Source organism: Neofelis nebulosa, chromosome 14, assembly GCF_028018385.1.
Source record: "Neofelis nebulosa isolate mNeoNeb1 chromosome 14, mNeoNeb1.pri, whole genome shotgun sequence".
NCBI lineage: Eukaryota > Metazoa > Chordata > Mammalia > Carnivora > Felidae > Neofelis > Neofelis nebulosa.
Window position 1 is genome coordinate 63,567,068 of NC_080795.1, and position 27,329 is coordinate 63,594,396.

Here is a 27,329-nt window from a genome sequence, read left to right on the forward strand (position 1 = left end):
TTTTTAAACAATGTATATACCGTATAGAAACATGTATAGACTAGCTCTGGAAAGATGCTTGTAATACTGCCAACACAGACCGCTTCTGGGGGACACTGGGGAGATTCCACGAGAACCCTGCATTGTTTGTGTATCATTACATAGTTCAGAACTAGGAATGATTCCTGTATTGTCTGCTTCTAACCATCAACTTAAGTAAACGAAAGCCTGCCATGACAAAATGTTCTTCCCAAGAAACATCCACTATAAATATCCAGTTTAGAAATAACATACATAACATACAGTTCCTACATAATGCTGGATATACAAGAGGTCCTTAGGTTATAAAGGTGGCTGGTATTTGTCACCTCTTCTTACAACACTAATTACTTTGAAATATATCCTTACAATTTTCAAAGCTGGGAATTCTCTATATGGTACCACTGCACACCATGATGTAAAATATTCCATTTTCCAAAAATAATTTCAGTTGGGCAACACTCAATTGGAATCTTTAAATAACTGCCATTTAGGCCCTTTGACATCTGACCACACTCCTTTTGCTCTTAAGACTCCAGGTCAACTGCACTGCCTTACAACTCCTGAACACGTATCTGCTTTCCTCCATCCTTTTGAAAAAACACCGTTTCTTCCACTGAGATAACTTTCCCCATCTCTATTATAATCATTCTTCCTAGCAAGGCCAGCTCAAATCCTGCCTATCTATAAAGCCTGCAGAGAGCTTTGGGGCCAGGTACATTATATACGTACACAAGGAGAAAGGTAACAAAAGAGATAAAAAGATACAAAGGGAGAATGGTCAATTTAAAAAGTTATTTATTAATAAACAAGTTAAATGCAACTAAAAGTATATTTAAAAGTCCAACATTATTGGATCCCATTGAAATATCTATTCCGGAAGAAGTATTTTGTCAAACTAATGATAAGAGAAATGATAAAAATGGAACAGGTATGAAAAACATTTTTAAACAATAAAGCACATGGTAAATTCAGAAATAAAAACACACAAACGTACAAACTATTTGAGTATGAAACCAAAATGTTTCATATTTCTAAATGTTTCTGGTATACTCACATGAGGGCTGACTTGTCTGAGTTAATAAACACCATGTAAACACCTTTTTAAGGTATCGGACTTTGTCTTCTATAGAAATAATTTTAGATTATGTGTTGGGTGTGTAAACTGTCCACATTTAGCAAACATATCCTACATATGAACATATTCACTTATACTTAATGAAAAAAAGAACTTATAATTTAAATATCTTGATTTGAGAACTGTGGATTTGATAGTTCTATTAAATTCCAACATCATAATCACCGAATGCACTATCAAAAAAGCTATTAAAAAAAATTTTTTTAAAGAACTGCTTTTGAAAATTTCAGTATTTTAGGGCAAAAGAAAATACCATGTATTCTTGTTCACAAATTCTGATGTTTGGCCTCTATGGTTAACACAAAAAATACCATGTAATAAAGAAGATTCCTATAGAAAAGCCTCAGTCTCTTTCAGTAGTTCCAAATAGTGTTATACAGTATTTCACTGGAAACAGTGGTTTCACCACAGATCTGGCAGTAGCTTCTGTTTAAAACATAACTTTGCCCCAAAGCATCCATCAAAGACTTCAAAACATAATTGATTTTGGCAGTCCACACGAAGACCATAATGTGGATGGTAACTGCCAGTGGATACGAGGGCCTTTATGAAGTCTGAGGTGTGTGTGTGTGTGTGTGTGTGTGTGTGTGTGTGTGTTCTCAGGAGGAAATAGGGTGAAATGGTTTATTCAGAAGTGTAAAACGTTTTTCTAATTAGATCTCACTTGCATAAAAACCACAAATCAAATGTTTAGAACTTCCATGGATTCTGAATGAGAAAGGCAACAATTTTTTTTGTCTCTCTGCTTCCTTTTATCATTCTTTACAGAGGACAAAGCTTTAGTTATATATATTCTTCTGGACACTGAGGGAAAGGTCTCCTCTGTCCCCTTCTCAGTCTGAAAGAGAAGGAGAACGAATGGACCTGCCGCTGGCAGGGCTGGAGAAAGTGAAAGGCTCTTTGTCCTTCTCTTTACTATCATGCTTGTGCTTGTGCTTATGCTTATGTTTGTGCTTCTTCTTCTTTTTCTTGTGTTCATGGTGATGGTGGTGATGGTGGTCACTGTGTTTGGAGGACGCGGATTCCTTAGTAAACACTGAGAGTGGAGCTGTTGCAGCTGGATGCATACTCATCTCCAAAGGTGACTGTTCTTTACCTTCAAAATTAAAAACATCCAAATGAATTCCTGATGATCACAAGGAAAGTGAAATGAAAGTAAGAGGGAGCTGAGGACAGTATAGAAAAGAGGGACTCCTCCTCGGGTGCCTGGGGGGCTCAGTTGGTTAAGTGTCCAACTTCGGCTCAGGTCATGATCTTACAGTTTGTGAGTTCAAGCCCCGTGTCGGGCTCTGTGCTGACAGCTCAGAGCCTGGAGCCTGTTCTGGATTCTGTGTCTCCTTCTCTCTCTGCCCTTCCCATGCTCATGCTCTGTCTCTCTCTCAATAATAAATAAATGTTTAAAAAAAAATTTTAAAAAAGGGACTCTTAAGTGTTTATCACTTCCACAGGAATCATCAGGAATGGGAGAAGTACATAAATAAGGCATTCGATTAGTCACATGCAGGTAAGTGTTCAGCACTGTGGCCAGGAAACTGAATATTAATTCCTTACAGTTTATACAAATTATGATATATACCAGTGTGTTACCAAACCATCCTCTCAAAGTTACTGTTAAAGTATTATTAGGCAACAATGATGATTACACGTGTTGCAAGTTAAGACCCACATTCATCCTTCAACTGTAGCTCCTTTAACTGTAGTTCAACCGTACGGTTTTGGGGGTGAAATGGCAGTACTTTGTTTCTGCCACCTCAAGAACCACTTATACACACAAAAACGTGTTATGCTAGTTAGGGATAATGATGTCTCAGCAAAAATCAAATTTCTCTAGTTCCTTATGGTAATTTCCGGGGATAGGCAAAAGTGCACTCTTTAAATAGATTCAGTACACGCAGCTTACAAAACCCAGAAAAAGCCAGGAGTCTATAAAGGGAACATCTCTACTTAAAGACAAAAGAGAAGTGTCACAAAGAGAAAGAGAGAGAGAGAGAGAGAGAGAGACAGACAGACAGAGAGAGAAGAGAGAGAGAGAGAGAGAGAAAGTGAATGAGAATGAGGAGACCTGTGCTCTTGAACAGATTCTGCTATTAACACTCAGCTCGCATTTTCTTTCTTTTTATCTCACCTAAAAAACAGATCAAGCATTTTGGAAGGTTCTTTCCATTTCTAACATTTTATCAGTCTAGGAATCGACAATAGTAGTTCTCGGACTGTAGCGTACAACAATTTCTTGCTTTCTCCAGATGCTGCGATCCCTGCGACGTGCCCTGAGAAAGAGTTCTCTCTGTATTACTGGAGACTAATGGTACTACTTTATATGCTGCCAGCCAAGAAAAAAAGCCTAAGAATCATCTCCAATACCCTCCTTTCTAAATCTAGATGGCTACCAAATCTCATTGGTTTTCACTTACAAATATCTCCTACATCTGCCTCCATCCTGTCCGCAACTGTATTAATTCAGACCACCTCACCTCATCTGGGTTACAGGACTGGTCTCCTGTTAACTGCTCCTCGGGCCTGACGTGTCTTCTACTCAAATCCACACTTTACACAGCTGCGCAGCAGCGGTTCTCATCCAGGGGTGATTCTGCCCCTGGGGGTTATTTGGGAATATCTGGAGACACTTTTGTTGTCACCCCGAGGTAGGGTCAGGGGAGGAAGTGTTACTAGCATCCCACTGGTAGAGCCGAGGGATGCCCAGGACAGCTCCGACAGGAAATTCTCATGACCAAAATGTCAATAGTGTTCAGGTTGGAAAACCCTGCTGCATAGTGATCTTCCTAAAAACAAAGCTATTCATAATTATCTGCTTTAAAACTCACTTGGTTCTTAAGAAACAAACAAAAAATAACCAAAAAACTCCAACTCAGTTGGTTCTACCAACAGAATAAAAGCAAAAACTCCTTGGGCTCCAGTGCAGCAATTTCTAAAAAATATGTAAGTTTTATTCAAAGTAGCTAAAAAACCAAATTTTCACTAAAATGGACTTCCAAGCAAGTTTTCTTTTTTTCAAGTAAATTCTCCACACTAATTTTGACCCAAACTAGCCCCAAACCACGGTTCTTACCAAAACAGGCATCACTGCCGAAGCTTTCTAAAAATCAGTTCCAGCACTAATTTTACTGACCGTTTTTACAATCTGTCTTGAACTTACCATTCTAGCCTTATCTTCCACTATCCCTTTCTATGTGCTCTAGGGTAGCCCTTTCATAACTGTATTTGTAAATGCTATTCCCTACGTGTGAAATGCACTTCCCTTACTTCCCTGACTCTCAGATTTATTTAACAAGTATCAGGAACTGCATGGGAACTGGGGAAAACAGTGATGACCTGGACAGATCTCAGTCCTCCTGGAGTCTACAAACTAGCCAACAGGAAAGTAACTGAATAAGTACACCCAAGTAATAAAGAGACAAACACAGAGTAAACCAGTAGCAAAACGGGAGACTTAAATTAGCTGTGGGGGGATCAGAGGCAAACTTCCCCAAGGAAATAATGTTTAAATGGTAACCTAAAGTAGACAAAAGAAAACAACAACCACAAAAATTTAGACTTCTTAATAATTTAAAACTTAGCTCAAATGTCATTTCTTTAGGAAGTTTTCCCCCAACTGTGCAAACAGAATCGGTTCTTTCACGTTCCCACAACGTAATACATAAAGCAAGTTAAGGCAGAGAGAACTGAAGTGAGTTGCCCAAGGTGGCATCGGCGGGTCTGAGCCACAAACCCAAAGAACGTGACTGCAGAGTCTGTGCCCGAGGGCACATCGCAGAGAGGACACTGTAGCACCTCTTTGTACCTCTGGGTCTCTTCCATCAGACTCAGAGCGTCTGGAGAACGAGCAGTCTGTCTTTTTAATCTTTGTATCCCAGCGTGTCACACAGTGTCCAACATCCCCTACATCTCACCTCCCCACCCCTGCCAAAGCTTGCTAAACAAATGAGTGAATGAATAGCAGAAATATTTAACTGTTGCGTTCCTTTTAGATAGGATGTCAGGTGAGCTTAGTCCATCTAAGTGTAATCTGAAGGTCATCAATTTTGAAGGGAAAGGGATAAAGCACAGAAACTATACTTCCTTTGTGTCAGGCACTGTTCCAGTATTTCAGAATAGATGAACAAGTCAGACAAAGCTCTTGTCCTCACAGATTATTCAAATAATGTATGTATTAACTATTACAAAATCATATTTTTATATTCATAATGTTTTTGGTAAAGATAACACTAACAATAATGCATAAACTAATTATAGAGATTATATATATACAAAAGCAAGTTTAGGGATCTGTATCTTTTGCCATAATCGCTAGTTACCCAGATAGTATTCAGAAAATGATAAATTTTGAGGGAGATCTGATTTAGATTATCAGCCAAATATGCCACTATATGATTTTAATTTAGGTTTTAATTGAAGTACATGACTATGTTTCCAATTCTATAAATATGGGAAAATGGGTCCATACCTAACAGGACACAGAGCCAGATGACAAGGAGAAGTGATAAGAGACTTTAAAAGTCTCAAGAAAAAATGCCTTCAGATCCTACCTCATTATTTAATCAGTCTACAACAACAGACTCTGCAGCCTTCCAATTGGCTGTCTGCACTAAGAGTCTGAGGTCCTCTTCTACACTGAGAGAAGTTTCATCATCCAATCCTAAATACCTTCCAACCTACTTGGATTGCAGAAAAGCCAATAATTACATTGGAAACTGTACTTCTCAGCAGAGGCAACTGCCAAATGGACAACCAAGTGTACTTGGGCGTACTCTTTTCCAAGGAATACTTACAACCACTTCAAAAGTAAATCCAATCTCTTATATTTTGCACTAAAGATACACTGACTATAAATCTTGCATGTCTCTTGATTTGTATTTAGTCTATTCTTAAGACAATGGATTAGCTAGATCCAAAGATAAGGGTGTTAGGAACAAGGGCTCCTAGGACAAATGGCTGATCTTAGGTCTGGGCAGAATATTTACAAGACGAACCTAAAACATCTGGTATGACAGCAAGGAAGTTAAATTCTTCTCAACAGACCCAAGAGTCAATTTAAGAGTTTCTCACTGTCCAAAGATGGGATAATTTGAATATTGATAAGGACAAGAATTGTAATGAACTGGAACTAACAGATCACCATTGGAGGATATAGTTAGCCAACTCATTTTTTGGAAAATTATTAAATAAAAAGAGAAGCTATTATCTTTCTCTTCTCATATGATCTATATGCCATACCACTGGATAATAATAAATGAGGGGGATTTTTGCTTTATAGAAATAAACCAGTTCATAAACAAAAATGGAAAGATATGGGGTACCTGGGTGGCTCAGTCAGTTGAGTGTCTGACTCTTGATTTCAGCTCAGGTCATGATCTCACAGTTCTTGGGTTTGAACCCTGTGTTGGGCTCTGCGCTCTCAGCACAGATTAGGATTCTCTCTCTCTCCCTCTCTCTGCCCCTCCCTCCCCCACCCCTCCTTCAAAAGGAAGGAAGGAAGGAAGGAAGGAAGGAAGGAAGGAAGGAAGGAAGGAAGGAAGGAAGGAAGGAAGGAAGGGAGAAAGAAAGAAAGAAAGAAAGAAAGAAAGAAAGAAAGAAAGAAAGAAAGAAAAGGAAAGAGAGAAAAAGAAAGAGAGAGAAAGAAAGAAAGAAAGAAAGAAAGAAAGAAAGAAAGAAAGAAAGAAAGAAAGAAAGAAAGAAAGAAAGAAAGAAAGAAAATGTATTAGAATATCACCATCATGCAAGCCTTAATGAAATAATGGATCTGGGCCTTAAACATCTTAGTGGCTAACATCATAAAAAAGTCGACCAGGCACTGTATGCTTCCACATGGAAGAATAAACCACCATCTATAAATCTAAATCCAATTAAGCTTCTATATCCAACTATAAATTTACATCAAATAAAGACTCTATCAAACACGTTAATTATACCATGGGTAAACAATTAGCAAAACACAAGAATTGAAAACTACAGATCAAAAGCCTGGTTCCTTTAACAAAAATACATTGTAAAAGGGGAGAAAAGAGAGAAAAAGATAAACTTAAAACTTTAAATTTAAAAAGATGTAAAGGACATTATCAGCCAATTACAATGTGTACACCTTATGTGGACACGGATTCAAAAAATAAAGTATTAAAAGTAAATATCAGAATAATGACAGAAGTCAATTGAAATTTAAATACTGACTAGGTATTTAATAATACAAAAAATAACTGTTAATTTTTTAAAGTATAAGAATGTTACTGTGGTTATGATTTTTTAAAGTCCTTATCTTTTAGAGATATATACTAAGTTATTTATGAATAAGGTGATGACATGTGGGATTTGTTTCAAAATAATCATTAGGGTAAGAGTACAGATTATAGAAGATCGACCATGAGTTGATCACTGCAGAAGCTGAGTGATGGATACATGGGGGTTTGTTAAACTAGTCTGACTCCTTCACAATTTTCCACAAAAAAAGTGTTTTTTAAAAAGGAGAAGTTAAGGCAATTTGGCACTATATGTGAAAATGTTAAATGCCCATATTCTGTGATTTAGAATGTTCATTTCTAGAAATTTATCGCACAAATGTGGTCATGCATATGTGCAAACACACGTATGAAAAATATTCACCAGAATAGTAACAACAGAACATCTGATAAAACCTAATGTTACTATACCACCACCATCAATAAACTTTAGCTCTTAAGTTTTCATCTATTATACACAATACATATTTTTTTGTTTGCTTAATCTCTGTCTTTCCTAGATCATTTTTCCCAGGTATAATCCAAGGTGATATAAAAGTACAATTTCCTTCCCATGTGGAATTGTATTAACAGTCAGATTTGGGACACACAGGAGCTTACTTTCACACTAGCTTGAGATCATCTATGGAATCGCTCCTGGGGAAAAATGCACACATTACCATCCCCATGACACATTTACACACATAGTTTCACATAACATTTCAGGGGTTTACAAGATGCCTGGGAACTTGAGGCCCACCCAAGGTGAGGGCCACTCATTTTTAACCTAAAGAAAGCCCTCTTATTTAGTGACCTGAAATACATTGTGTCTATGATAGCACACATATCAAAAAAAGGAGATATATATAATTCAGAATATTATATCTTCCTATTTCATGTTATATGAAAAGAACAAAACAGATGTTCTGTTTTGTTGTTCTACCCAACATAAAATTGTTCCTAGAGATCTAGTAAAATGCACTACGGATAAGGATTTTAACTGCAGTCAATTTAACAAATGCAAAATAAACTGAAAGAGGTACTTAATATAAGCCTAATGTGGAAGCTTTTCAGTCATCTGATTAAAGTGCTAGTAATAGTGAATAATCTGCTAATTCTCTTAAATTTATTCACATTACGTGTCTGCGTGAACTTAACACAGAACTTGCAGTTTTTATTAGGAAAAGTGCAGTCTGGTCTTGGATTCTTGAGATCATTGTAAAAAATGAAGTGTAAAACTTTATCACTACAATTTAAGCAAAAACAATATCAATGTCTATTTTTCATATTAGAGTTTCAAAAGAAAGAACTAGGACTCTCAAGATTTTTTGTGGGGGCGAGGGGGTAGACTTCATGCACTGGAATAGTGCTTTTCTGACTTCTGCAAGAAGGTGTTACATAATACAGCAGCCCCAGCTAAGCAGGAACACTCCTTTTCTTCCCCACAAAACCACTAAGGATTTCCCTCTGCTCCATGCCTGTCACTCTTCCTCTGTGCTCCATCACTAGAAGCCCTCGAGCAAGTCAGGAGGCAGACATGATGAAGCCTTTGCAGAGCTGGACAGGGGCTGCGGTAGTAGCAGAGGACATGGGAATTACACAGCCCTTGCTCCATATTCCTTCCTCACCTCAGCAGAGGGAAAGGTCACGATGGAAGAAGGAAAATTCCTCTGCCACTTCTGCTTTCTTACCCGCAAATGGCTTAACCTATATATCACCCCTAAAATATTCTTCTATCATATGCATGGAAAGAGAAAACTGGAGGGAAAAAGAGCGACAAGGAAACCAGGACCTGTCCTGCTACCTTAGTTCCCACCTCTTCTTTATCCTACCTACACTCCCATTCCTTTTCTATCCCCCTACCCCCTAAGATGACATCTGAAACACATTCCAGTTCTCAATTATCATCTTGTTTGCTGGCTCTAAGAGCCATCTCAGAATCCATCTCAGCTCAAATAAAGGAAGCAGGGGTCCCAATCTCAAAAGTCTTGGACTTTAGGAGATAGCACAAATGATGTAATTTAAAGTACAATACTAAGTGCACCACAAATGGAACCAACAAAATGGAAAGCACATCACTCCCTAAGAGGACCTCTCACTTAACTCTTTCTCAAGAGAAGCTGGAAATCCAGATTTTTATGTATAATCTCTTTTTAGTCAACTACTTCAAACATTTTTGCAAGACTTCTACTGACCAAGTAAAAGATGCCTCAGCTGGATGTGTTGAATAAGGCACCAAGTAAGACCCATTTATGAACTCTAATCTAGAATCCCTTAGAGAATTAAGAGAGGTCACAGCTTCCCTTACACTGGTTCTATGCTTCCTCTCCTGAGCCCTCCACTCAAAACGTCACGCCAGGCTAGCTACTGCAGCAAGAGACACCGGCTCCTTCTGGGGGAGGCAGGAAGAGAGGAAGGAGAGGAGGTTCCTGTTTTACTGCCAACTTTATTTGGGTTAGGTTGAAGCTGTGTTCCTAACATTCCAAAAGATGGAGCTCTAAGCACCCTCTCAGAAACATTGTTATACACGGTGGCTAGGTTGATACTTTTGCCCTTCCTGTATGGTATATGTTGGCTAGTTTGGGAAAGTTACCTATCAAATATAACAATGTGTCTATGGGAAAACCATATTTAGAATTACAAAATAAATACATGTACAAAGAATTGTTTAAAAACTACACCACTTGTAAAATGAAGGTTTTCTAAATTCCAGTAATATCATTATTGACTTTTAAGACTTGCTCAATGGACACAGGGTGTTGAAAAGCATAAATACATTTAAAGAAAATTACAAAGGCATACTAAAAAGTATATTCACAATTAAGTTTTATAGATCAGTACAGATAATATACTGATATACATTTTGCCTCATTACGTAAAAGGGTCCTAGCAACCAAAGCTAAAATTTTAATACTTTCTTATTCCCCACCATTAGCCCTAGATCTCCTCCCCAATCTTCCCACATGATGTCATGAGAACTGTAAGACTATAGAGATTCCAAAAAAGGTAAAAATATGTTTTTTAAAGCAATATGGAACTATGATACAAATGTGCACATTAGTAAGCACAAAAGGTGTTAAGATTTGCTTCTACATCGGTTAGTTTAAGAAAAAACAAACAAAAATATTCAGATTCTTTTCTGGAACAGCAAGCAATACATTGGGCTGCTAGGATTCAGACAGAAGTTTTTCATTTTTTAAAAGCATGGAGGGCAGGCAGAAGCATCACTCTTAAACTATATCAAGGGGTTTGAAATGCCCGGAGCTTTATTGTTTTTAAAAATGTGGGAAATTTTTCATGTCTAGTAAAGTTTTAATAAGTATAACGATAAAAGCAAAATTACACCAAAATCAAAAACAAAACCAAGAAAATACAAAACTGGCAAGGGCCAAGAAATGTCAAAATTCACTTATCAAAGTAAATGATAAAGTCTCCAGCTGATTTCTTTCTGAAATAAATTTTGTATGAATCTTACAATAAATGCATAAAGCACACAAAGAGACAGAAGCAACCAACAGTCTGGGGTCTCAATACCAAAATATTCTGAGATGTTGCTTTGGTTTGAATTAATCACAGCTGATCCTTAAGCTCCTCAAATCAATAAACAGTTAGTCTTTTGTTTATATCATAAAAACATGGGTTATATAAACAAGATCCATCTGTTGGAATCTTAAAGCCTGACAAATGAGTTTTGGGAAAACTATTCTTTAAAAATGATTTTGCTTATGTATCTCATTTTCACTCCCTGTTCCCTCAAAACTTCAGGACTGAATCTTTGTTCAACAGTCCTGAATGCTTATTCCTTATCTAGATTACGATCTTTTTTTTTTTTTTTTTTCTGTAAGCAACAGAAGAACCAGAGAACCAGAGTAAGCAGAAGAAAATGTAAATCAGAATAGGTAACAAACACATGTGAACTGAATAACCTTTCATAAAATTAAGTCCAATTTGTATTTAATAATTTAAAAGACAGAATATCTTAGTTTTCTAGTATAGCATCGAGTCTTCATGACTGACCATGGATGACCAATTGTAAAACTTTCAGGGGGAGAGGAAAAAGAGAAATAAGTGGTTGACATTTGCATTTTATAAAAGTAAAAAAGGCACAGATTTAATGGTTTCTACCGAAGTTGGCATTTTTCATGTTATAATATTCTAAGAAAAAGTACCGCAAGGCAGAACCACAATGGGTATTTTTAAATGCTTATGAGGGATGATTTTTCCCCCTCCTTCCTACTCATCTCATTTCCAAATTTTATGTAATAGGAGTGCATTATTTTCAAATAGTAAAAAGTCTAATTTAAAATATTCTTTATGTTAGATAATACAAAGTCAACATGTTGCAAGAAAAGCAAGTCCTTAGATCTGTATTTTTCACGTATTTTTTTTAAGTTGATAAAACTTTATAAAGTTTGTAGATTTGTCCTTGAGTAAAATAATAACAATAAAATATTAATAATAGTTTCACCTGTTCCCTTCCGTGTAAGTTCCATGCTCCACTGGGGTTTCGTGGGAGGTGTGCCATCACAGCCTGATGAGTGTTGGGGTACTAAAGCAGATCGGGAACTAGCTGGACGATATTTAGAAAGCCCTAAAATGCCAAAGAGGGAAAAGAGGAATTTATTTCTTGGTTTACCAAAAGAAGAAAAAAGCCTGACGTTTTTTCATAAGTTAACCTTAAAACCAGAAACAGTTCAACAATAGAACTGTAATAATAAAAAGAATACTACCAACTACTAAAAATCTCATTTGATTTTAATCCTTTGTCATGGTTCCTATATGCTTAAATCTAAGAGCAATACATGTTCAAGAAAGGCAGGAAAGTGTGACTGGTCTGCTAAATACATAATCTGGCTTCTACATTTGAGGCAGAAACCGTATTTTATAGTATGTATATGGAATTTTACCTATAGTAAATTTTCCCTGCTCCCCCTGAAAATTTGCTAATAAATTCCATTGTAATACTTACTCAACAAATACATCAAAATAATTTAGGGCTTACAGTAAGAAGACATTTTAAACAGGAAATGTTGTAATGGTATATATAATGTGAACAGCATTGTAGCAGTTATCAGGATACCTAGGTCCTGATTCCAAATTATCAACAAATTAGATACATAATCTAGGTGAGACATTTATCTCACTGTGTCTCAATTCCCTCACTTGTCACATGGCAAAGTTCTAAGATCAGCTGGTCTAGCCCTGAGTTGGTTATTACTGGAGAGTGTCATTTAGGGCAAGTCATTTAATATCTCTCTCTTAAGTTCACTCATCTATAAAATAGATAGAACAGATGAGTAATTGTTAAGATCTCTGAGAATTAGAAAAGCCAAAGAATTCATGACCTGTCAATGTTCAAATGAATCTTAGGCTCATATTCTATCTGAAGCCAGTTCTCAAATTTTACTAGCTTATACTAGTTTACTAGACAGTGAAAAATAATTTAGGTCTCAAAACTAAAATTTAATAAAAAGCAGACCAAGGTGGGTAAGGAGGACTTTGCACAAATGTAACATGCTTAAAAGAAAAAAAAAGAAAAAGAAAAACATTACTCAAATGTAAAGATCATAAAAGACAACCAGTATGGGATATAAATAAATACTCCCTTTTTTTTTTTGCCAATGAAAACAGGAAGAGTACCCAGAAAAAAAACAGTTACATTCCCAATAAAAAATGCATTATATAGTAAACTTGAGGGGTGCCTGGCTGGCTCAGTTAGTAGAGCATGTGACTTGATCTTGGGATCATGAGTTTGAGCTCCATGTTGGGCACAGAGATTACTTAAAAAAAGTAAAAAGTAGGGGCGCCTGGGTGGCTCATTTGGTTGAGTGTCTGACTCTTGATTTCAGCTCAGGTCATGATCCGAGGGTCATAGGATCGAGCCCTATGTTGGACTCCACACTGAGAGTGGAGCCTGTTTAAGATCCTCTTTCTCCCTTAGCCCCTCTCCCCTCTCATGTGTGCGGGCTCTAAGAAAAAAGGTAAAATTTTAAAAAGTACTTGATTGGGGTGCCTGGGTGGCTCAGTCAACTTTGGCTCAGGTTATGATCTCACACAGTTTGTGAGTCTGAGCCTCGAATCTGGCTCACTGCTGCCAGCGAAAGCTCACTCTGAACCCTCACTCTCCCTCTCTCTTTGCTCCTCTTCTACTTGTGCTCTCTCTCAAAAAAAAAATAAACATTAAAAAAAAGTACACTTGATTTATCATTTATAATTAATAAATATCTTTTAAGTTGTTACATTGATGATAATAAAACAATTATGCATAAAAAATGAAATAAGTGAAAATTAATAAATTACATCTTATGTATCAACGTGGATACATTTTAGAAGCATAATGCTGACTAAAAAACATAAGTCATATCATACCATTTTCATAAAATTAAAAAAACAAGTATAAGGAAATCCTATATCTATGTGGTACACTATAAAGAAAAGTAATAGAATGGTTAAAAAAAGTAAAAGAAAATTCAAGACCATATTTACTTGTGGTGCAAAGGCAGGTGGACAGAATCAGGGAAGAGGCACAAAGGGAATGACCACGGCATGGAGTCTATCATACAGGTTAAGGTGGAGAGCAGGTTCACAGATATTTGTTTTATTACTATGCTTTGCAACTTACATGCAAGTTACATCAATGCTTTATCCCTGAATATTAAAAAATGCTGACATAAACTAGGTATTAGCTCTTCAAAAAGCATTATAACAAAATGAATCAAGAGCTGTGAACACCTTCTGAAGAAGTACCTCATAATACAGTTAAAATTACTCTTTTCACCAATAAAATATTTTGGGAAATTAAAGAATATAATTTAACAAAAAAGAAACAAAAGCTTCTGTATGAAGGTATTCAGTGCAGAATCACCCATTAAAAAAAACCAAAACCAAAACCCTGAAACAACCCCCAAAATAAGATAAATTATAGTACATCAACTCAATACCGCCTCAGGTACTATTTTCTTTTTTTTTTCTTTTTTCTTTTTTTAATTTTTTTTTTTAACGTTTATTTATTTTTGAGACAGAGAGAGACACAGCATGAACGGGGGAGGGGCAGACAGAGAGGGAGACACAGAGTCGAAAGCAGGCTCCAGGCTCTGAGCCATCAGCCCAGAGCCCGACGCGGGGCTCGAACCCACGGACCGCGAGATCCTGACCTGAGCCGAAGTCGGACGCTTAACCGACTGAGCCACCCAGGCGCCCCTCAGGTACTATTTTCAAAAGAAAAGATTATGATGTTTGGGAGATGCATGCAAAAAAAGTCTAAGACTTCTACAATATTACGTGAAATGGGCACACAAAAAAAGAGAAAGTAGCAGTGTTATGGGAGGCATTAACTTCAGTCAAAGTTTAAAATTATGGTTACGTTATTAAAAAGAAAATAGAGGGGTGCCCGGGTGACTCAGTCAGTTGAGCGTCCGACTTCGGCTCAGGTCATGATCTCACAGCTCGTGAGTTCGAGCCCCGTGTCTCTGTGCTGACAGCTCGGAGCCTGGAGCCTGCTTCGGATTCTATGTCTCCCTCTCTCTCTCTGCCCCTAACCCACTCGCATCCTGTCTCTGTCTCTCTCAAAAATAAATAAACATTAAAATAAATAAATAAATAAATAAATAAATAAATAAATAAATAAATAGAAAATAGATCTAGTATTTTAGTTTGAGGTTAAGCCTACTACAAAAAAAGAAAAAAAGGAAACACACAAAAAAATTAAAGCCACTGGAAGGAATCTGATGAATGGATTTTTAAAAAAACAAATCCAGAAGTATGCCCAAAATTTAAGGACCAAAATAAAACAGAATTAAAAAAAAAACGAAACCCTTTTTAAAAATGTATTCCTTGGGGCGCCTGGGTGGCGCAGTCGGTTAAGCGTCCGACTTCAGCCAGGTCACGATCTCGCGGTCCGTGAGTTCGAGCCCCGCGTCAGGCTCTGGGCTGATGGCTCGGAGCCTGGAGCCTGTTTCCGATTCTGTGTCTCCCTCTCTCTCTGCCCCTCCCCCGTTCATGCTCTGTCTCTGTCTGTCCCAAAAATAAATAAAAAACGTTGAAAAAAAAAATTAAAAAAAAAAAATGTATTCCTTTTGCTGATATGCATTATAATCTGCTACAATCCAGTATTTTGTACTAGCTACTTTCAAATGTTCACCTGTCAATAAAGCAATACACCTTAGAAGAGCAGTACCGCACGAGCTCTTCATGAGCCTGCGGATGCTATGCACTGATCTCACCTGGAGTTGATGGCCTTTCAAGCATGTTCAAATGATGGGAAATAAACGCCTGGCTATCGTGAACAGTGTCCATATCAATTTCCTCCTCATCTTGAGAATTTGAAAACTACAACACATACACAAAGGAGAAAAAGAACCGTTACATCACTTTACATTTGGATCTTAGCTCTTAGGAAAAGGTAGCAGAGAGGCCACAGAATATACCCCCACATCTTAAAAGGAAAAGTAGTCTTTTTCTCAGAAAGAATTAAGAATAAGAAAAGATTACATGGTCCAGCCTCTTAAAGAAGCTGACTGGATATTACTGGAAATGAAATAGCAACTAAAATCTACTCCTATGTTGTGGGAAGAGGTAGTGAGCCAAGGCAGATCATATACACATAGTTCCTCCCCCAAACAGAGAAGAAATATGTGATAATACAAGTTAAATGATCAGATGGAAGGTCTTAAACGGACATTTGGATTTCTTTATGATTCAGTCTGCCCCATCTGTTCCTGCTAAGGAAAAACCATTGGAAGCATTCAAAAAGATTTACAAGAAGGTGAATATCCTACGCTATTAATACAGGTTTAACCTGTATTTCTTACTCTGATTTTGAGTTTGACTTTACTGCTATCCTCATTCTTCTCCAGTATTTGACCAGGTTCTAGTGGGGACCCCAGTGGTGTATCAGCCTTCCTCTTCACTCCCTGCTGATGAGCTGACATATTACATGATGCTTCCTTGGCAAGGTGATCATCTTCCTGCGGCAATATTCAAGATCAAAATTAGATTTCTGAAGACAAGTAGCTCATATTATAGCTGAACACTAATAGCTACAGCAACCATGCAGATTAGAGCACGCCCAGTGCCTAAAATTTATCAGCAGTGGGCTTAAAATAAACTTCACCTTTTCCTGTCAGCTGGTCTTTTTTGGGGGAGATGGGAGGTATATAAGCAAACTTGTAGAGCTTTCCCAAAAGAATGTATCTTTTGGTGTCATTTTCCTTTTCCTGAAGACTCCAAGAATGAATGTGAATAAATTAACATATATGGGCATTAATCAGAAACCTATTCGTTTATACAGGTTTATAAATACTCCGATCTGAGAAAGCACTTTAATGAGACCCTTTTTTCCTATGGAAAGGTCTATCTTACTTCTTCATAACCCAAAATCTAGGATACATTTTAAATTTACAACAAATAAGTACGATTATATTCCAGAAAATCCAGGTGAATAAGTAATTTAAAATGATTATTACTAACTTGCACAAAGAGAATCTCAGTTTTCAAGTGTCAAAACACCAGTAGGGAATTGCCAGGCAAGTAATCTGGTCTAAATATTGGCGAAAAATGAAGCTTGCATTATTGTGGACATTCTGTTACCAACATGAAAATCATTTCTGGAAAACTTTCTCTGAATTACAATAAAATGATTGTTAAGTATGCTAAAAGTCTTTCTACAAAAAACCTGGTAATTTCACAATGCAGAGCTGGAATTAAAAGGTTTTTAAAAGGCAAACACATGCATGCATACATTAAAACAAAACAAAACAAAACCACGTAATGCATAATCTCTTCCCAAATCAGCAGCGTACTCATTTACCTGACCATTCACTGTTACTTATTTAATTCAACAAGCATTTGCCAGGCATTTATCATATGCTTAGAATTGTGCTAGGCATTACACAGAATAGCAAAAAAATTCAGAGCCCCTATGTTCAAACAGTTTGTTAATATGATATACAGACAAGATGAAATATTCACTTCGATTTTCTGCTACTCTAAGAAATTCGACACTCAAGTACAAAAACATTACATCATCACAAAAGGGGTAAATGGACTGGCAGCACATCATTTGTTATGTGCAGCTATGTAGTTGTCAGTAGTGCTTTATAAACTTTTGTAAAGCGCTAAACTACTGTCAACCAGCAGTTTAAGCGGTACATGAAACTCTCAGTGGCTTTAAAATTTGCCAGTTCAAAAAAATAAATTCTCTTCCCTAGGGAGCTCTACACAATAAAACTGTATCTTCTGTAATGCATGTGACTCTTACAGGGTTCTGAAATCCAACTAGCTGTGCGTGACTACTTGGATTAATCGCAGCTTCTTGGTTGCCTGCTATGGCCTCTGGAATTATGGTCGGATTCAAGACAGCTTTTTTCTCTTTTAGATTAAGAACCAACCCAAGCTCTGGCAAGGGCAAGCAGGAAGGTCTACTGAGGCCAAAAAGTGTGAAGTACAAGTCCACAGCACCACAACGTAACCTCCAGTCATGTGAAGTACCTAAGAAGTAAATAATAAAGAAGTCAATACGTACACTTATCCATGAACTGCTCCAGAACCTATACAGAGAAAAAGGACTGTGCTAAAAGGGGCCGTCTAATGACCTAGGCACAACAGGCAAACCCTCTACTCTAAAAATGCATCTTAACACAGATACTCAGAAATTGTTCCGAAAGCAGTAATGGTAGTGAACGAACAAATAACTTACAATTGGTAAAGCATGTTATCATTACACTATTCTTACCAAATGAATATTAGACATCCACTAAACATTTAATATTTCAAAAGCAGTATTTTTTCAGGCTTTAGATCTTCCTATTAATTCCTCCTCTTTGGTAAATACTCCACATTCATTCATTCTCTGTTCATCTTGTCTGATTTTCTTCTTGAATAGCCCATTAGGAAGATAGCACTCTAAGAGCCTTTATGAACCCTGACACTTGAAACAAATTCTCCTCTCAAATTTATTACTTTCAGGTTTTAAATATGGTAATAAACCCTACAACTACTTAAAATAACATGATTCTAAATTTTTATTGAGGAGGAGGAAAATGTTTTTGCTAAACACCTTTATATTTGTGTTGCTCTGCAAGGTGTATGTTGTTTTTAAAGAATTTTTTTAAATGTTTATTTATTTTCTGAGTGAGGGTGACAGAGCATGAGCAGGGGAGGGGCACAGAGAGAGGGAGACACAGTATCCAAAGTAGGCTCCAGGTTCTGAGCTGTCAGCACAGAGCCTGACACAGCCTGCGAGATCATGATCTGAGGCAAAGTTGGACCCTCAACCAACTGAGCCACTCAGGTGCCCCTGCAAGGCATATGTTTAAAAGATAAAAATTATAGGAAAAAGCAAATCCCAGAGATAGCAACAGCTGGTAAAACACATAATGACCAGAAGAAAGCTGACTGTGTAGAGATTAAATTTAAAGTAGATGAGAGACTACAGACAGGTTCTTTCAATTTCTTTGATGAATCTCAGGTTTTTTGTTTTTTTTTTTTAACCTCCAAAATAAGGGTTTTGATCTCAGATTATACCGTATCTCATTATCAATGACAGATTAGAGAGGACATCAATACCACAGTTCTTTCTCACTTTCCCTTTTTCCCCAATAAAACATCCCAGGCAGATACTTCCATCAAATAGAACTGACTGATAAGATGAAATTTGTCATCTAGGGTTAGACGATTGCTATCATTTCTAGGTGGAATTTAAAATGATGCACAAAACTTAAAATCAATGAAAAGTAACATGTAAATTCTTCTGGATAAGAAAAATAAACTCTACAAATTCTTAATTTTGACCAAGAACTATAGTTTCAAAAGACTGTAATGCTTAAAAAGGAAAGACAAAAGGGAAAGAAGTTGCTGCAGCAAATTTTAGACAGCATAAATATTAAGCTTTGTGGTTTTCAACAACAAATATTACCAGGAGGAAATAAAATACAATTAGTCAAGTAAAGATTCTAATGAGATTTACTCCAACAGAAGTAAACAGGATATTAATTACATGCAAAGGAAATTCATATAGGAGGAATTATAACTTCACAGAGTTCGTATGACATACTACACTGTGCTAGGTACCTTGCCTGCCATGAAACGGCGATCATCAATCCTATTTGAGCCATCTTCAATTTTGCTTCTATGTGACAAGGTCAAAGATACACACCATTGTTAGAAGCAAAAGAAAGAGGCAAGACCTCCTGAGGAGAATGAAGTTTTTGCCATAAAAACTACAGAGAAACTAGGAACGGGAAGAACAGTACAGAGTGAAAAGAAGAATTTTGCACAGGAAATCCATTTCCTTCTCCAGAATATGCAGATCTGCACACTTTAATGACCTGACAGTGCTTGAATTTTGGTAGGCACTCATTATTCTCCTTCTCAAAACAGTTTACACATGTAAAGACTCCACAGAGGATAGGTATCAGATTCCCAGGCCTTTTATTACAAGGGCTGGTGGCTCAAACCTCTGAGGGAAGGGAAGGAATCAGGCCACAGCAGCCAGCACTATCTATTCATGGGCACAGCAAGAAAAGGAGTGAACCATAGGCATTCCATCAGTAAAGAAAACTGGAACAGCTTAGGGTAAATTTATACTGGAAGAAAATTTAGCCTTGAAGATCAGTATCACCTAATTATGTCTACTGCAAATAACCATCCTGAACTATGTTGTAGATGACACTGAAACCAGTCAGGCAATTGAGTGTAAAATTCCTCAAAGTTTAAAAAAAATTATTAGCAAGTGGAAAATGTACACTCTGATGAGCTAAGGTGTTCTGTTTTTTGAAAGTCAGTTTGAGGATGATTAGGCAGCACAGTGAAGGCTGCCAAATGCACTAAACCCCTATGAGAAGAGTTTTGTTACTTTTTATTTCTATGTGGGCTTTTTGGTCTTATTTTCTGAAGATTTTGGTTGATCTTCAATTTGCATGGAAGAATGAACATTGTTTTGATCCTGAGGGCAATTACTGATAGTGTTTTTTTCCTTTAAAAAAATTGATTTGTGGGCGTAGGAGGACACTGGGCTCACCGTGTCCTGCTGATCACTTAGATTCCACCCACATCTGCCTAAATAACCCAGAAAACCACCAGAAGACTAGCAGAACGGACTCTCAGGAGGCAAGCGTAGACAAGAGGCCCACGGAAGAGGGTAGGGAGGGCGGAGAGACGGTGCGCGCTACACGGACTGGCGGGAGGGAGCCGGGCAGTGGAGGGGCAGCTTGTCCGGCAAGGCAAAATCCCCAAGTCTGGCTTGCAAAAGTGGAGGGGATGGACTGCGTGAGTTCTGACAGGCAGCAGGACTTAACATCTGGAATGTTGTAAGTCAACAGCTCTGCTCGGTGAGCGGGAGGGTGAGAGGACACCGGGAGGGAGAGGTGTTGAGCCCCGGAAGACAGAGCTCAGCTCGGAGGGGAACAAAGGCGCTGGCCAGCGCCATCTCCCTCTCCCATTCCCCAGCCGAAATCCCAAAGGGAACCAGTTACCGTCACCGAACTTGCTTGCACGGCGCAAACTCCCAATGCTGTGCTTCTGTGGATCCATCCCTCCGACGGGTCTGCCTCCTTCCCGGTGCTACAGGGCCCCTCCCGCAGGGGACCACCGATGGCAAAGCGAGCTAAGCCTGCCCCTCCCACCCCTGTGCACCTTGCAGATCCACCCCGGCTAATACGCCAGATCCCATCAAAGCAGCACCACAAGCCTGGCAGTGTGCAAGTAGCCCGGACTGGGGCCACACCACTCCAGTGAGTCCTGCCCCTGGGAGAGGAGAAGATAAGGTACACACCAGTCTGACTGTGGCCCCAGCGGTGGGCTGGGGACAGACGTCAGGTCTGACTGCGGCCCCGCCCACCAACACAAGTTACTCCAGACAGCACAGGGGAAGTGCCCTGCAGTTCTGTGCCATCCCAGGGACTACCCAAAATGTCAAAATGGAACAACTCTCCACAAAAGAAAATCCAGGAGGTAGTGACAGCTAACGAATTTATCAAAAATGACTTAAGCAATATAACAGAACAAGAATTTAGAATAATAGTCATAAAATTAATTGCTGGGCTTGAAAAAAGTATAGAGGACAGCAGAGAATCTATTACTACAGAGATCAAAGGACTAAGAAATAGTCATGAGGAGCTAAAAAAAATGCTATAAATGAGGTGCAAAATAAAATGGAGGTGACCACAGCTCAGATTGAAGAGGCAGAGGAGAGAATAGGTGAACTAGAAGATAAAATTACGGAAAAAGAGGAAGCTGAGAAAAAGATAAAAAAAATCCAGGAGTATGAGGGGAGAATTAGAGAACTAAGTGATGCAATCAAGCAGAACAATATCCGTATAATAGGAATTCCAGAAGAGGAAGAGAGAGAGAGAAAGGGGCTGAAGGTGTACTTGAACAAATCATAGTTGAGAAGTCCCCTGATCTGGGGAAGGAAACAGGTATTGAAATCCAAGAGGCAAAGAGAACTCCCTTCAGACGTAACTTGAATCGATCTTCTGCACGACATATCATAGTGAAACTGGCAAAATACAAAGATAAAGAGCAAATTCTGAAAGCAGCTAGGGATAAACATGCTCTAACATATAAAGAGAGAGCAATAAGACTAGTGACGGATCTCTCTACTGAAACTTGGCGGGCCAAAAAGGAATGGCAGGAAATCTTCAATGTGATGAACAGAAAAAATATGCAGCTGAGAATCCTTTATCCAGCAAGTCTGTCACTCAGAATAGAAGAAGGGATAAAGGTCTTCCCAAACAAACAAAAAATGAAGGAATTCATCACCACTAAACCAGCCCTACAAGAGATCCTAAGGGGGATCCTGTGAGTGAAATGTTGCAAGGACCACAAAGTACCAGAGACCTCACTACAAGCATGAAACCTACAGACATCACAATGCCTCTAAACCCATATCTTTCAATAATAACACTGAATGTAAATGGACTAAATGCTCCAACCAAAAGACATAGGGTATCAGAATGGATAAAAAAACAAGACCCATCTATTTGCTGTCTACAAGAGACTCATTTTAGACATGAGGACACCTTCAGACTGAAAGTGAGGGGATGGAGAACTATCTATCATGCTACTGGAAGTCAAAAGAATGCTGGAGTAGCCATACTTGTATCAGACAAACTAGACTTTAAATTAAAGGTGGTAACAAGAGATGAAGAAAGGCATTATATAATAATTACAGGGTCTATCCATCAGGAAGAACTAACACATAAATGTCTATGTGCCGAATTCGGGAGCCACCAAATATATCAAACAATTACTCACAAACATAAGTAACCTTATTGATAAGAATGTGGTAATTGCAAGGGACTTTAATCTCCACTTACAGCAATGGATAGATCATCTAGACACAGGATGAATACAGAAACAAGGGCCCTGAATGATACATTGGACCAGATGGACTTGACAGATATATTTAGACCTCTGCATCCCAAAGCAACAGAATATACTTTCTTCTCAAGTGCACATGGAACATTCTCCAAGATAGATCACATACTGGGTCACAAAACAGCCCTTCATAAGTATACAAGAATTGAGATCATACCATGCATACTTTCAGACCACAATGCTATGAAGCTTGAAATCAACCACAGGAAAAAGTCTGGAAAACCTCCAAAAGCATGGAGGTTAAAGAACACCCTACTAACGAATGAGTGGGTCAACCAGGCAATTAGAGAAGAAATTAAAAAATACATGGAAACAAGTGAAAATGAAAATACAAAAATACAAATGCTTTGGGATGCAGTGAAGGCAGTCCTGAGAGGAAAATACATTGCAATCCATCCAGGCCTATCTCAAGAAACAAGAAAAATCCCAAATACAAAATCTAACAGCACACCTAAAGGAATAGAAGCAGAACAGCAAAGACACCCCAAACCCAGCAGAAGAAGAGAAATAATAAAGATCAGAGCAGAAATAAACAATATGGAATCTAAAAAAACTGTAGAGCAGATCAATGAAACCAAGAGTTGGTTTTTTGAAAAAATAAACAAAATTGCTAAACCTCTGGCCAGGCTTCTCAAAAAGAAACGGGAGATGACCCAAATAGATAAAATCATGAATGAAAATGGAATTATTACAACCAATCCCTCAGAAATACAAGCAATTATCAGGGAATACTATGAAAAAATATATGCCAACAAACTGGACAACCTGGAAGAAATGGACAAATTCCTACGCACCCACACACTTCCAAAACTCAAACAGGAAGAAATAGAAAGCTTGAATAGACCCATAACCAGCGAAGAAACTGAATCAGTTATCAAAAATCTCCCAACGAATAGTCCAGGACCAGATGGCTTCCCAGGGGAATTCTACCAGACATTTAAAGCAGAGATAATACCTATCCTTCTCAAGCTGTTCCAAAAAATAGAAAGGGAAGGAAAACTTCCAGACTCATTCTATGAAGCCAGCATTACTTTGATTCCTAAACCAGACAGAGACCCAGCAAAAAAAGAGAACTACAGGCCAATATCCCTGATGAATATGGATGCAAAAATTCTCAATAAGATACTAGCAAATTGAATTCAACAGCATATAAAAAGAATTATATATACCGTGATCAAGTGGGATTCATTCCTGGGCTGCAGGGCTTGTTCAACATTTGCAAATCAATCAATGTGATACATCACATTAATAAAAGAAAAGATAAGAACCATATGATCCTGTCTATTATGCAGAAAAAGCATTTGACAAAATCAGCATCCTTTCTTAATAAAAACCCTCGAGAAAGTCAGGATAGAAGGAACATCCTTAAGCATCATAAAAGCCATTTATGAAAAGCCCACAGCTAATATCATCCTCAATGGGGAAAAACTGAGAGCTTTCTCCCTGAGATCAGGATATCCAGGGAGGATATCCAGGACAGGGATATCCACTCTCACCGCTGTTGTTTAACATAGTGTTGGAAGTTCTAGCATCAGCAATCAGACAACAAAAGGAAATCAAAGGCATCAAAACTGGCAAAGATGATGTCAAGCTTTCACTTTTTGCAGATGACATGATATTATACATGGAAAATCCGATGGACTCCACGTCTGCTAGAACTGATACATGAATTCAGCAAAGTTGCAGGATACAAAATCAAGGTACAGAAATCAGCTGCATTCTTATATGCTAATAATGAAGCAACAGAAAGACAAATAAAGAAACTGATTCCATTCACGATTGCACCAAGAAGCATAAAATACCCAGGAATAAATCTAACCAAAGATGTCAAAGATCTGTATGCTGAAAACTATAGAAAGCTTATGAAGGAAATTGAAGAAGATATAAAGAAATGGAAAAACATTCCATGCTCATGGACTGGAAGAATAAATATTGTTAAAATGTCAATACTACCCAAAGCTATCTACACATTCAATGCAATCCCAATCAAAATTGCACCAGCATTCTTCTCGAAACTAGAACAAGCAATCCTAAAATTTGTATGAAACCACAAAAGACCCCGAATAGCCAAAGTAATTTTGAAGAAGACCAAAGCAGGAGGCATCACAATCCCAGACTTTAGCCTCTACTACAAAGCTGTCATCATCAAGACACCATGGTATTGGCACAAAAAGAGGCACACAGACCAATGGAATAGAATAGAAACCCCAGAATTAGACTCACAAACGTATGGCCAACTAATCTTTGACAAAGCAGGAAAGAATATCCAATGGCAAAAAGACAGTCTCTTTAACAAATGGTGCTAGGAGCTGGACAGCAACAGGCAGAAGGATGAAACTAGACCACTTTCTCACACCATTCACAAAAATAAACTCAAAATGGATAAAGGGCCTGAATGTGAGACAGGAAACCATCAAAATCCTAGAGGAGAAAGCAGAAAAAAACCTCTCTGACCTCAGCTGCAGCAATTTCTTACTTGACACATCCCCAAAGGCAAGGGAATTAAAACCAAAAATGAACTACTGGGACCTCATCAAGATAAAATGCTTCTGCACAGCAAAGGAAACAATCAACAAAACTAAAAGGCAACCAACGGAATGGGAAAAGATATTTGCAAATGACATATCGGACAGAGGGCTAGTATCCAAAATCTATAAAGAGCTCACCAAACTCCACACCCGAAAAACAAATAATCCAGTGAAGAAATGGGCAGAAAACATGAATAGACACTTCTCTAAAGAAGACATCCGGATGGCCAACAGGCACATGAAAAGTTGCTCAACGTCGCTCCTCATCAGGGAAATACAAATCAAAACCACACTCAGATACCACCTCACGCCAGTCAGAGTGGCTAAAATGAACAAATCAGGAGACTATAGATGCTGGTGAGGATGTGGAGAAACGGGAACCTTCTTGCACTGTTGGTGGGAATGCAAACTGGTGCAGCCGCTCTGGAAAGCAGTGTGGATGTTCCTCAAAAAATTAAAAACAGATCTACCTTATGACCCAGCAATAGCACTGCTAGGAATTTACCCAAGGGATACAGGAATGCTGATGCATAGGGACACTTGTACCCCATTGTATCCCAACGTTTATAGCAGCACTTTCAACAATAGCCAAATTATGGAAAGAGCCTAAATGTCCATCAACTGATGTGATGAATGGATAAAGAAATCATGGTTTATATACACAATGGAATACCACGTGGCCATGAGAAAGAATGAAATATGGCCTTTTGTAGCAACGTGGATGGAACTGGAGAGTGTTATGCTAAGTGAAATAAGTCATAGACAGAAAGATACCGTATGTTGTCACTCTTATGTGGATCCTGAGAAACTTAACAGAAGACCATGGGGGAGGGGAAGGAAAAAAAAAAAAAGCTTAGAGAGGGAGGGAGCCAAACCATAAGAGACTCTTAAAACTGAGAACAAACTGAGGGTTGATGGGGGGTGGGAGGGAGGGAAGGGTGGGTGATGGGTATTGAGGAGGGCACCTGTTGGAATGAGCACCGGGTGTTGTATGGAAACCAATTTGACAATAAGTTTCATATTTAAAAAAAATTGATTTGTAAAATGAAAATTTAGGGCTCGTAAGAGGGAGCTAAAAAATGAATAGCAGTACTTCTGTTAAAATTACAAAAGAGAAAAAAAGATCAACGCTCCATCACATTTTAAATTCATGAAATAAAATCTTAAAATGGTTGTCATTATTTGCAGTGCAATTAAGTTCAGTGGTATAGTGAGGAAAACACTTCTGCCAAATTATGTTAGCTCTGTGATCCTGGGCACATCAGGAGATGGGCCCTAAAATGAGAGCACTGAACGGAGATGGTGTTTAACATCCCCACAGGTCAAAATTCTATGATTTGAAAGCAATCATTTCCATTCCTTAGTAAGAGGCCCTGAAATAACTCCTGATTTCTGTCCTCAGTGACAGCATTTTGAAGAACCTCTTCTTCTAGCTGAAATGGTCCCAATCACTTAAATGGCAAGGAATCCTCACATGTGTGAAAACAACATTCTTCTCTTCTCTCAAGTTAAGACGTGGACTGCTCCGTCCTCACTAGTAGTTACACTTTGGGACCCACCGTGCTTGAGACGGAAGGACAACACTCATGAAGAAAGCAGGAACCCAGTACTGACGTTCTCTATTCATATCATAAAGTATCTTAGAGACAACCCCCAAACCAGCAAATCTGAGCCTAAAAAGAGCATCTCTTCATTTCCTGAAGTCATTGCTTACTAAAGCTAATTAAGATAAAAAGCTGCTAAGAAGAAAGCTCACTTTGAAACCTTTGTTTTCCAAAAGCCCAGCATTTCTTACAGATGAAAGAAGCTTGGACATTTTTAAAGAGTTGGGCCCGACAAATACAGCTGCCACAGGTTAGTTCTGTCCTGATCTCTCCATGCATATTACACTGAGTGAAAACATTTCATTCATATCCATGTATGTGTATACATATGTAATTTCCTACAAAAAAATGCATTAATATGTTTTCATTTTCTTGACCATTCCTATTCCTAGCAAGGAGCGTTCTATGGGAGAAACACAGAGGGGGAGACCTTTGA

At 38.1% G+C, this 27,329-nt stretch overlaps 1 protein-coding gene across 3 annotated transcripts in view; it reads right to left on the minus strand.

The window, feature by feature from the left end:
* Positions 1-799: 799 nt before the first annotated feature.
* Positions 800-27,329, minus strand: part of TAF2 (TATA-box binding protein associated factor 2) — a 97,752-nt gene continuing 71,222 nt past the window's right edge. For 2 of the 3 annotated variants that reach the window (XM_058698907.1, XM_058698908.1), the window contains exons 19-23: positions 17,642-17,871; positions 16,194-16,349; positions 15,606-15,711; positions 11,852-11,974; positions 800-2,252 (exon numbers count right to left, since the gene is read on the minus strand). In XM_058698907.1, coding sequence (XP_058554890.1) covers positions 1,990-2,252; positions 11,852-11,974; positions 15,606-15,711; positions 16,194-16,349; positions 17,642-17,871 — 878 coding nt within the window. In that variant the 3' untranslated portion in view covers positions 800-1,989. The remainder of the gene's footprint in view (positions 2,253-11,851; positions 11,975-15,605; positions 15,712-16,193; positions 16,350-17,641; positions 17,872-27,329) is intronic. The other variant, XM_058698909.1, reaches the window with a different exon arrangement.